Genomic DNA, 12,042 nt, shown 5'->3' with positions numbered 1-12,042 from the left:
AGTCCCAAAGAATCTCTCAGAATGTACCCAAGATTTCTTAAGCAAACTTGACAGCTGCACTAGTAGGCTTCAACCTAAAAATTATTCCTCTGTTACTAACATTTGTACCACTCACCGTATGTCATTAGTATGGCCTCTTAGTATTTCAATTATGAAATGTTACATGTTAATGGTATATAACGCCCGCCCGTTACTCTTTTTCTGTTAGTAATGTGTTGTGATACGTCTTTTGATTGGCAGTAAGTAATTCTTTTAAGATCCTGACTCCCAGGCCTCAGCTGCCTTGTTGAATGATTTCACATATCTTAAGAGACATGTTTAGGTATTTTAGCTTTTGTTACTATGAAAGGTGTTTATTCTCTTTTTTGTTTCTTTTTCCCTTTATTTGGGGCTCCAGACTCCTCCCTCTGTGCCCACCCCGGCAGAGTCCCTGCAGGTAGAGCTGCTGCCGGTGCTGTCCTCAGTCAATGCTGCCCAGGAGTCTGCAGCGGCTGCGGCAGCCGTTGCTGCTCTTGCCTCATCTCCTGGGAATAATGGTGGCAATGGTGGGATCACCCAGGCTTCTACGGTGGACACAGCAGCTCTGAAGCAGGGCCTGCCGGGCAACGTGGGACCAGGCACTCCGCTTGACCCCCGGAAGGGGTCGAAGAGCAAAGGACCCTATATCTGCACCTTATGCTCTAAAGAGTTCAAGAATGGCTACAACCTGAGGCGTCATGAAGCTATACACACAGGTGTCAAGCCACGCAGTGCAGCCACTACTACCAACAAAATACCCACCATGGTACCGCTTAGCCTGCTTAGCGTAGCAGCAACTGTGCCGATGCATAATGCAGTGGGTATCACTACTATCGCCAGTGGTGGAGGGGTGACTGAAGCTAGTCCACCAACCTCAGAGGGGGATGGCGCCGGACTGGTGACCACTACAGCCTCGGGTAAGCGGATCCGCAAGAACCATGCCTGTGACATGTGTGGAAAAGCTTTCCGTGATGTCTACCACCTGAACCGCCACAAGTTGTCACACTCAGACGAGAAGCCGTATGAGTGCCCCATCTGCCAGCAACGCTTCAAGCGCAAGGACCGGATGAGCTATCATGTGCGTTCACACGACGGAACCATTCACAAGCCCTATATCTGCAGCCACTGTGGCAAAGGTTTCTCACGGTGAGTGCATCTAACTGTCTAGGGTCTTGATGTGTTGCCTAGAGGGACTGGTACATGGGAGGGCATACCCTGACTGGCAGTGGCTGGCAAAGGTTTAATTACATGGTAAGTGGAAGGCTGCAAAGGTACAGAAAGGGGGAGATGGTGTTAAACAGGCTCTTAATGGTAGGAGCAGCATTCACAATGCTTCGGATGAGAAAGAGAATACCCAACTTTGAAGGGTGGAGTAAACATGTTTTTTTTAGCCCTTGTGGATATGGGATTATGACTAGGCGATGATGGATTCAGAAGGGTGGAATACCAAGTCCTTCAGTGGGTAAGCAAGAATGCCCCTCTGTTTGGAAGATGGACAAAATAGGAGACTTTCTCCAAAATCCGGCTACATTTGAAATGCAATTTTTCTTATGTTAATGATAACAATTGAGTTTACTTTAGAAAATGTCACCAAATTTGATATCTAAAATGTGCCCTCCTTTCATACCTGAAATAGTTTTCCCAGTTCATATCCAAATTATCCTTGCAGTGCCCCTCAATATCAGAGACTCTCTTTGATGATGTTTGGGGGTGCTTTCCTTGAGTGTGGTCTGAAGCAGCAGTGTTCTCAAAGAACACCTAGAGTGTACTCTGATTACTTAGGCGATATCCTTGCCCCTTGTCCTTCTTAGCTGATCCTCTCCTCAACGCAGTTAAAACTAAAAAAAACATTTGGGTACTTTGTGGTTGCCAGAAATTTCTGTAGCAATATTATGAACCTAACATATCGTTGGGTATAAAAAGCAACAAGAATAGATGATTTTTAATCAATGCAAATTGTTTGTTAATCAAAAACAAGAACTAGGGTTTAACATAAAATTTGAATTGCAGAACCTAGAAAAAGCTAATGCACTTCCTCTAACTGGGAAGCATAAGACCCGTAGCATCACCTTGCACTGATCGCTTGACGTAAATTGTTCCGGAGCACCTACCCAGGCCCTTATTAAGACCTGGGGTGCATATCCTGATTACTGTGAAAATAGAAGTTTGCACTGGTATCGTCATTCTGATTTGTGAGCTGGTCATTTTATCGCTCTGATTTCCCCTAATGGATTTCGACAGCTCAAATTTAAACAAATTGTATTGTTTAAAAGACAAAACATATGAAATTTGTTGTGTTAAATACTAATTCAGCATTTCATGCCTCATTACTTAGTGGAAAACGAGGACCATAAGCTTATCACTGCACCCGGTAGATCCATATTTCCATTCTGACCCAATGCTGATCATGGCCATGGTGTTCTTTGGACTCGAGGATAATCTGTCCCAATCTACCCAACAAGAGCAGCTACAGCCCGAGCAATAAACCTTTGTATCTCTCTCTTAGGAAAGGAGTATCTCCGCTTCCTCTGTGCATCATCATAGCGCACCATGAAAAGCTACCATTTTCAGTATTTCCTGCTAAAAGTCTTTAAAGTTTGTTCAGAATGCAGTCTCATTAGAAGGTGACCTTGGGTGACTGCAGACTTTGTATCCTGTTTATTAGCATTATTCAGTTTCAGGGCAAGCACCTTCTTTCGAAAAGAATAAACTGCTGGAACAGAACATATGAAAGCAGCAGCCAAGTCAGTTGTATCTAGGTCTCTTCACCTATCCCACTAAAAAGTTACAAATCTGTCGGTGGAGTTCTCCATTATTAGTATCTTCCATTGATTCTTATGCTTGAATCATTCCCTTTGTAGACACAGTTAGCAATAGAAGGTTCTATATTGCAAAGAACTGACAGCGTCATAATAGTAGCTTATTCACATCAATGTAAAAGATCCGAACCATAGCCTGCCAGAGCAAAGCACAGTCTTCGCCCTTCCTCACCCAGGTCACCATAGTTCAGATTTTGAAGATGACGACTTAGAATACAATTTAGTCTTTAGGTGCTCCTTAGTTGGGGAGGTGGGTGGGCCGCATGTGATTCTATGAAACTACAAATACAGGAGAACTTTACTTAAAGGTAAGTACAAATTTTCTTCTCTAATATTGGATCATAAATTTACACACTTGAATCAGAATAACAAGCAGTAAATATAAGAAATTATCACTTGGTGGTTAACCCTTTTGCTGCCAGGCAGACCACCCCCTAATTTGAGGTAGTTCGCACTTAGACCCCCCATAACATTTTGTCCACATAAGGTATCCATGCCAAAATCGCGTCCTTTTCTTTCAACATCCTGAGGAATCTAAAGGTACCCAGGGTTTAAGGATTCGCCTGGAGGGTACCAAAAAATTAGCCAAAATACAGCTACATTTTGTTTTTTGTGTAGATCCTGTAAGGTTTTTCTAAGGAAAGTCAAAGTTATAAAATATTAAAATTGATTTGGAAAAAACTGCCATTGTGTGTCTACATTTTTACTTGTAACTTATTCTAACTATGGCAGATATTTGAATGCAATATAAAGTTACGTCCGCGGGACCCTTCTGGTTGCGGAGCTATATCGGGCTTGTTAGTTCACCCAGAACCTGAGGTACCCAGAGCCAATAACTGAGCTGCATCTTGCAATGGATTTTCATTGTGTACCGGGTATACAGCAATTAATTTGTTAAAATATAAAGAGTGAAAAATAGGTATCAGGAAACCTATTTATTTCCGAAATGGGAACACGATTTGGAGTTCAGAAGCAGTGTTTATTTGCACATCTCTGAATTTGTGGGTAGCCATACTAGCATGTGAATAAGGGGGAAATTTTCAAAATGTCTTCTTTTTACGCACTGTCTTACATTTCGAAAGCAGAAATGCATAGAAAGACAACTGTTCAACTATTCTGTTTCCCTAAGTCTCCCGATATAAATAGTACCTCGCTTGTGTGGTTAGGCCTAGTGCCCGTGACAGGAAATGGGTCAAAGCACAACGTGGACAAATCACATTTTTCCACAAAAAGGTGCCCCTTTTTTTGCAATGTGCCTAGCTGTGGATTTTGGGCCCTAGCTCACCCGGCACATAGGGAAACCTAGCACACCTGTACATGTTTTAAAGCTAGATACCCAGGGGAATCCAGGATGGGGTAATTTGTGTGGCTCTCACAGGTTGTTAACCAGAATCCCTTGCAAACCTCAAACTTTGGAAAAAAAAAATCCTCACATTTCTGTGATGGAAAGTTGGGGATTCTACGGGGAGCCACAAACTTTCACCCGCCCAGCATTCCCCCAAGTCTCCCAATAAAAATGGTACCTCACTTATGTGGATAGGCCTAGTGCCCGCGACAGGGATCAGCCCAAAATTCAATATGGACACATATTTTTTTCTAGTGAAAACTGACCCTCAGGGGAATCCAGAATGGGGTGACTTGTGTGGCTCTCACAGGCTCTATTACCCAGAATCCCTTGCAAACCTGGGTAAAAAAATGTTTGGGGATCCACGCAAGCCACACATCCTTGGACCAGGGGTGTCTCCTCCACTATGGCGGAGGAGCGTCGCCCCTCTGCTTTTAAGCAGAGAGAAACATAAAATGATGATAACTTGGAGTTATTGTCATTTTATGTTTCATGTCCTGCTGCTTTGTGGAGGGAGGGTGGGCGGAACTGCTCTGCTCTCCGAGCTGGGCAGGGGAGGAGTGGTTTGCCCACTCCTGACTGTGGAATGACTTTGGTTGGCCCTCTCGGGCCACCCAAATGAGTCATGTGCACTTTCCCCTTCTCCATTGCAGCCTGCATGGAGAATATGCTCACCCCTCTCACCCCTCCAGCCCCTGACGGCGCTCCGACCAGTCACAACACTACATTGTAGCGTTGTGATTGGTTAGGAGAGGGAGCCTGGCTGCCTGCTTCCTGTTCCTGTCCGAGACAGGAGAGGAGGAGCAGAGAAGATGCGGGACCCGGCTCAAGATAAGAATTGTTTTTTAAATGTAATTCCGAAACACTCTTGTGTCGTTTGCGCATATCAATGCTGAAGATTTGCTTCTCCTTGCAAGTAAATAGCGCAGTCCTAGAATGAGTGCTGTCAGTTTAAGGATCCTGATATGCAGTTGGATCTTCTGTTAGAGACAATTTGCAGTTGGCCTGTAACTCTTGCGAGGGAATGCCGCATCTCTCTAGTGAGCATCTACTGTCAATATGAAATGTTCTTTCTCCTGAAGAAAAGATAAGCAGGCTGTGGTGTTCTTGCGTTGAACCCACCAGGTGTTTGTCTGTTTCATCTGCTGCATTACTTGTATTAGGGTGTCAAGTGAACTCCCCTTCTGCAACCGCTACTTCGCTAATGCCTCTTAGAATAGTCTCATGTGCAGGCGACAACATAGGAACAAAGGGATGCAGGATGTAATCATCCCTAAAATGGAGTTGTAAAGTCACACAGTGATTGATCTTTCTTTTTGCAATTGTGTGACTAAGGTGAAGGGCGTGTTTCTCTCTCCTCTGATGAGAATGCCTTGTATCAAGAATGGCAACCAGAACCTGATCTTTCTGCAACGACATACAGAAGATTTAACTCTGTTTAGCATGAACCCTAGCTTCTTGAAGAGATGCAAACATTCACTGGTAGATTCTATAACTGACTTGAAAGAATTTGCCTTGACCCGCCAGTTGTCTAAATGGATAAAAACCCGATGACCCTGTTTTCTGAAATGGTTAGCTACTTGTGCCATGCACTTTGTTAATATCCTTGAGGCAGATTTCTGGCCAAATGGAAGGACTTTGAACTGATAATGGCAATCAGTCACTTGGAACCTTTGAGCGTGATTAATACTGATAAGAAACTATTCTTCCTGCAGGTCTAAAGATGTCATATAATCCTTGCTGTGAAGAAGTTATCGCACATCCTGTAAGGGTTTTATGTGAAATGTTTGCCTGTTTCAGATACTTGTTTAGATTCTGTAGATTTAATATTGGCCTTCGCTCTCCCAACATTTTCTTATCTGGAGGAAACTGGAATAAAATCCTAAATTTCTTTGGGATTTTTGGAACTGCTCTTCTGCTTCCTTTTGCAACATGATAATAAATTACTTCTTCAATGGCTAAGGATGCCTATGGGGTATTTTGAGTGATAGTGCCATTGGAAGGTTCAGGATAAACTCTACAGTGTGACCTAATTGTACAAGATCCAGCGCTCGATGGTCGGGTTTTAAACGGGCCCATTGATTGTAATGAAGAGAGACCATTCCATCCACAGGCAGATTCAAATGTTTTCATGACTGTTACCAATACGTTGCCACTGCCTTCTCGAGCTTTCATTGCCCGAAGACTGGTTTTCAGTCCTTTTACTGGGAGCCTGCTTATGGTAGGAAGTTAATGATCCTATATGCTGATACTTACAAGGCTGGTAGCCTCCTCTGTATAGGTCTCTATACTGTACTCTTCATTGTATGGCATGTGCAAATCCTATTTTGTACTTCTGGTCTAAATGAAATGGTGCTTAGCCAGTCTGCCTTTACAACACAGTTGATCCCGCTAGTTGCCAGCTTCTTTGTTCTCTGGTAGGTGTTTTAGATATGGTTCAATCTCTCACCACATTTGACGGTTGCATATAGCAAGTATATCCTCTAAGGACGTTTCCACACACTCGCTGGTAGAAGTAAGATTTTTATAGTACTTTTCAACACATTTGTGAGGGGAGAAGCGGGGCCCCGGGTCCTCTTCGGTCAGTTATCAGCTGCCTGTCAACATTCCAGAACGCACAGCTGATAAGTGACCAGCTTGGAACCGTATAGCATGGGACATCCGCAGCACAATTCACAACACATCTTCACCTTTATCCAAAAACTAAAAGCTATAAACACAGAATTATTGCCTAAAACAACAATAAATAATAAAAAAAACTGCAACTTAAAACTCTATTAAGAGACTCGTATAAAATTTGTACACATTTTGACGATGCAATAAATTTATTTACTGTGACCCTTGCTTAAGAGCCTATATTATAAAATTAAAACAAAACTGTAATTGTAATAGGTATTCCGTACATAGGCTGTGGGGAACAACCACAAGTTAAACGGATCTCAGTAGGAACTGAATAAACCCTAGGAAGAAGCTACTCACAGACTGTCTTGTAATCTTTTCGGTGTTACTGCAGGACGGTCTACTCTACTTGTTTTGAAGCTGGTAGAGGTTATTTTATCAACTTTAGTAAAGGATTCTGCATCCTGAATTGGATCCTGGTGAATAGCGCAATCATGTTCTTTAGTCTGTTCACTCTCCTCCTGAAACCACCATCCATTACTCCATTCAACTGTTTCATCCCTATTTGTTCCCCATGGTGTATCAGTCCCAAATGTATGCTTGCATACCACAATCGTAGATAAGTGCCACGCTCTTCCCATCACTCATTAGGGCTGCATTACAAAAAATATTTTTTCCACTGCAGGTAGTTGGGAAAACCTGCTTTGGCCTTTGCCAATATGTCCACTTTTATTTACTCTTACTATGTACCCTACCTTAAGTTAAACTGCCTTATGTCCTCTAGGTTACCTTTGACTACATCAGATGACCAATTCATTCTCCTGGCTGCTTCCATCCAACCCACATTCTCCTTGGACATGGGCGTCCTTCCACTGATGGGATCGAAGGGACGGAGACCTGTGCTACTGCACTAGGTGATTCTGTATGTCCCCAAAGTCTTGTGTACTTCGTTCCCCTAAGCTAAGTTATTATTGCTAGATAATTGGACTATGCATTTGACAACACGGTTGAACCATTCCACAGCACCGTTACCTGCAGGATGGTAAGCTGAGGTAGTCTTGTGTACTATGCCGTTTCTGTGCAAGTATGCCTTAAAACTATCAGGCGTTAATTGCGAGCCATTGTTGCTTAGGATACTCTTGGGCAAGCCTTCTCTGATGAAGATTTTATCAAAAAATCTTATGATGCTAGCATCAGCCTTTTTCACCACCCCAATTTCAGGCCACTTAGAAAAGTGGTTGATAGGACCTAAGACATACACTTGCTCGTTCTGTTCCTGTATGGGTCCCATTTTATCCACACCCACTTTTTCCCAAGGCATGTTGGGACATGAAATAGCACGGGCGGGAGTGGGGGTGAGGTCTAAATATGACCTGAGTTTTGTCTGAATTTTCAGAGAGTATGCAATCTCTGACCTTTTTTTTCTATTTCTTTGTCCACTCCAGGCCACCAGTACCAATTGTTCACTCGAAAGTTTGTTTTACCAATTCCTCAGTGCAAATTTCAAGAATCTTCGATCTCAATTTGACTGGGGAATGACCCTGCCACTTTTTAATAGCAAACCAACTTCTTCCTATAGTTCGTCTTATGTCCCAAAAAGGCAACATTTCCTTGGGGACACATTTCTTTTCGGGCCAACCTCCAGATATCATGCCCTGAACATTTCCGAGCAATGTATCTTTTTCTGTTCTAGCTTCTATTCCTCCACAGTTATGCCATGCAACTCTTCATGTATGTTTGGCGCACAAAAATCTTCAACTATGACTTCTTTCGCGTCATTCAAAGGTACAGGCATACCACTTAGAAAGTCTGCCACCACATTCTAAACTCCTGCCACATACTGTACTGTATAATTTAAGTCGAACAGACATGCGGGCTAATCTTGGGAAAGCAGCGTATAGGCCTTTTGTGGTCAACACTTTAGTTAATGGCTTATGATCGCTGCGCAAAGTGACTTTGCTACCCCAGACCTATTGTCGGAAGTGCATTAACCCCCACACACAAGCTAATATCTTCCTCTCTATGACTGAATACTTCTCTTCGCCAGGTGTCAAAGAGCAGGATGCAAATGCTATGGTATCTTCTCTGCCCAGAGCATTCTTCTGAGTGTGTATCGCCCCAAGACCTCTTCCACTAGCATCCATAGTGAGAGTGTTGGGTAGGTAGGGGTCAAAACCTTGTAGTGGGGTAGCCTTGCATAATTAGTCTTTAAGAGAACAAAATGCATTATGACATGCACTGGACCATTCACATTTGTTCCTTCGTTTAAGAAGTTGCCTCATTTCATATGTTTTTGTGGAATTTTTTGACAAATTTGGCATAGAATGACCAAGCCAAGTAAGGCATGTAATTCATCCCGGTTCTTGGGCTCAAGTGCATTACTAATGGCATCCAGTAGCTCCTTCTTAGGTTTGATGCCATCACCTTTGAACAGATCACCCAAATACGTAACTTCTGCTCTCTAAAATACTGAGTACTTGGAATAATTTTTTTCATGATCTTCCCTGGTCTTGACCATTATCAATATATCATCTTGTAACATAAGTGGGTTCTTGACATCTTTACAATTCACTTGCATGAGCCTCTGAAACATGGCCGCAGCGGAGGCCAGGCCAAACGGTACTCTCTTGAACCGGTAACACCTGAACGGTGTAATAAATATACTGAAGCTTCTGCTATCTTTGTGCAGGGGAACCTGGTGGTAATCAGCTTTAAGATTGATAGTTCAAAACCACTTAAGGCCCTTGGTAAGGGCCAGCATTTCATTAGTACGTGGTAGAGTAAATTGGTCAATCAGGATATTGTTGTTGAGATTGCGGAGATCTATGCACAACCTCAACTTGCCATTGGCCCTCTTTGCCACTACTACTAAGGGGGCCACCCACTCAGAGGACTCCACCTGCTCTATGACTCCCTCCTTCTGTAACCTTTCCAATTGCATTTCAATCTAATTTTTTATTGTGAACAGAATGTTTCTTGCGTTATGTACCTGTGATTTGGGGTCCTGTTTCACACAGATTTTATGTTTGAAACCATTCAACTTCCTAATATCCCCTCAAAATATCATGGGAAACTACTTTAATACATCATTACTGGATTTTACTTCAGATTGAATCATGAGTACAGGTTCTGGACTGTTGGGGTCCAAAGTAATCCCTAGCTTACCGTTTTAGAAACACAGGTTTCCTGTGGACTCCCTATTTTTGAATTTCCTAAACCCTACTATCTCTACAGGTTCTCCCGTGAATGTTTTGACAGAAATGTCACTGTTCTAACTGGCCTCCTATGACCAGTGCAAATTTCTCTTCCCACCCATGTTTATTAACAATGCTGTACGGGGAACCTGAATCCGAAACAATGGATATGCCAATGCCTCCCATTGTCATCTTACAATTTTTTTGGCATCTCTCCTCGCTGTGAATCTGTAACATTTGTTAATTCCATGCTAAGTACACACATGTTCAATTTATCATCTTCCGACAGAGATGAGCCTTCATTGTCCCGCGTTACACCAACTTGACAGAGCCGGGAGACTTTTTCTGACACACTTTTTGAAAATGTCCTATAATTCCGTACTTGGAACATTTCTGTTTTCTTGCAGGGCATTTCTTGTTGTTGGCTAGGTGATTGACACTGCCACAGCTGTAACATTGTCTCCTATTGAATCCTTTGTCATTTTTATTATCTACGTCAGGTTTCTCCTTAACCACCTTCTTATGCATTGCTGATGTTTTGGTTGCACTTATTTTTGTCAGCACAGACTCTTCTTTTCTTTCTTTATTTTCCGAAAGAACAGCCTTGGCACAACTGCCTGTTAGTTCAGCTCTTTTGACAATGACATCTTGCCGTGGACTTTCCCCTTAAGCCCACAAATTGTCCTGGATACTAGGGTTGGAGGCTTGCATCACGATTTTGATCTCTAATACGATTATCATGTAAACTGCTGAAGCGACACGTGAGGGCCAGATTTTTCAAAGCAGATACATAATCCTCTATAGGTTCCTCTTTACCTTGTCTTCTGTGGAAATATTTGTACCAATCTACAGCAACATACACAGTGGGTTTGCTGGAAGTGCTTAAGGGCATTTACGTAGACATCACCCTGACCTGCCGTTCTTGGTTTTTCAATAATGCGGTTATATACTTTAAATCCCCCTGGGCCAAGGCAATGTAAAAGTATTTTATATTTCTTCTCCGCACTGAAGTCCTGTTGCCGTCGAATGTAGAAATTTAGTTGGTGAAATATTCTCTCCATTCCTCCCATTTAAGCGCAGTTTCACCAGAAGCAGGTAGGAATGCTTGTAGTGGTAACCGATTACACACATTCCCTGAAGCCGTGTGTAAAATGAAACTAACATTGACTCATCGCTTTGTAACCTGGAATAAAAAGTTTGAAGAAAAAAAAACAGAATGACCGGTGTACCTGCTAAAGAAGAGAACCTAAAAAAATGCAGCAATTGCAAGTCTTACTCAAATGTTTGTAGAATTACAACAAGAATAGCAGTTATTTGAAGTAATTCCAATGAGCTGTAGTACAAATACGTCAAAGAGGTAACAAATGGTAAAAAGCACTGACTGAAATGCGCTCTCCTCGAGGCCCACAAGAAGCAACGTTGGGTACAGCATATGCCAAAATGGGGTAATGCTGTGCCTGTCAGCGTGCACGTTAAAATTACAAGCTCTTTAGAAGGGAAATGCTGTGCCTGTCAACGTGCACTGGAAAATGACAGGCTCTTTTGAAGGGAAAGGCTGCGCCTGTCAGCGAAAATGCTTGAGCCATCAAGAGGAAAAGCACGCTCGTGGAAATAGTCATCTAAATTCTGGCATGAGTTTCAATGTAAGACATTTTTCTGAAATTAGGGTCATTTTAGAGCTTTTTTGGCAGTGTGTGCCATTGATAGTCGCCGTTGTCCGTGCAGTGGCAGATGACATTGCCTAGTCAGTCAGTCAGTCAAAGGGTCTTTATTCGGATAAGAATATCCATAAAAGTACAACATCACCACCAATAAGATATAAATATGCGAGCATAAGACGAATATAAAAACAAAGTCGATTTCATAACAATATTGCTGATGACATGGGCAAAATGTGCAAAAATGGCGATAAAGTGCAAATAAATTCAATGAACATAACATGTAAACATCAAGCCGACTATTTCATTATGTGCAAATAGATAATCCAAAAACTTTGAATTGAAATGTCTTTGTAGTGCAAATCATCGCCACTAGATTAAAACGGATT

The 12,042-nt window shown here is 42.4% G+C and overlaps 1 protein-coding gene across 2 annotated transcripts in view; it reads left to right on the top strand.

The window, feature by feature from the left end:
- The window catches only part of MAZ (MYC associated zinc finger protein), a 121,162-nt gene that overhangs the window by 62,326 nt on the left and 46,794 nt on the right, over positions 1–12,042 (top strand). Inside the window, exon 2 of one of the 2 annotated variants that reach the window (XM_085618806.1) lies at positions 398–1,164. In XM_085618806.1, coding sequence (XP_085474932.1) covers positions 398–1,164 — 767 coding nt within the window. Of the gene's footprint in view, positions 1–385; positions 1,165–12,042 lie in introns of both variants that reach the window. The other variant, XM_085618805.1, reaches the window with a different exon arrangement.

Source organism: Triturus cristatus, chromosome 7, assembly GCF_964204655.1.
Source record: "Triturus cristatus chromosome 7, aTriCri1.1, whole genome shotgun sequence".
In the NCBI taxonomy this organism is placed as follows: domain Eukaryota; kingdom Metazoa; phylum Chordata; class Amphibia; order Caudata; family Salamandridae; genus Triturus; species Triturus cristatus.
This window is presented reverse-complemented; position numbering and strand designations above follow the sequence as displayed.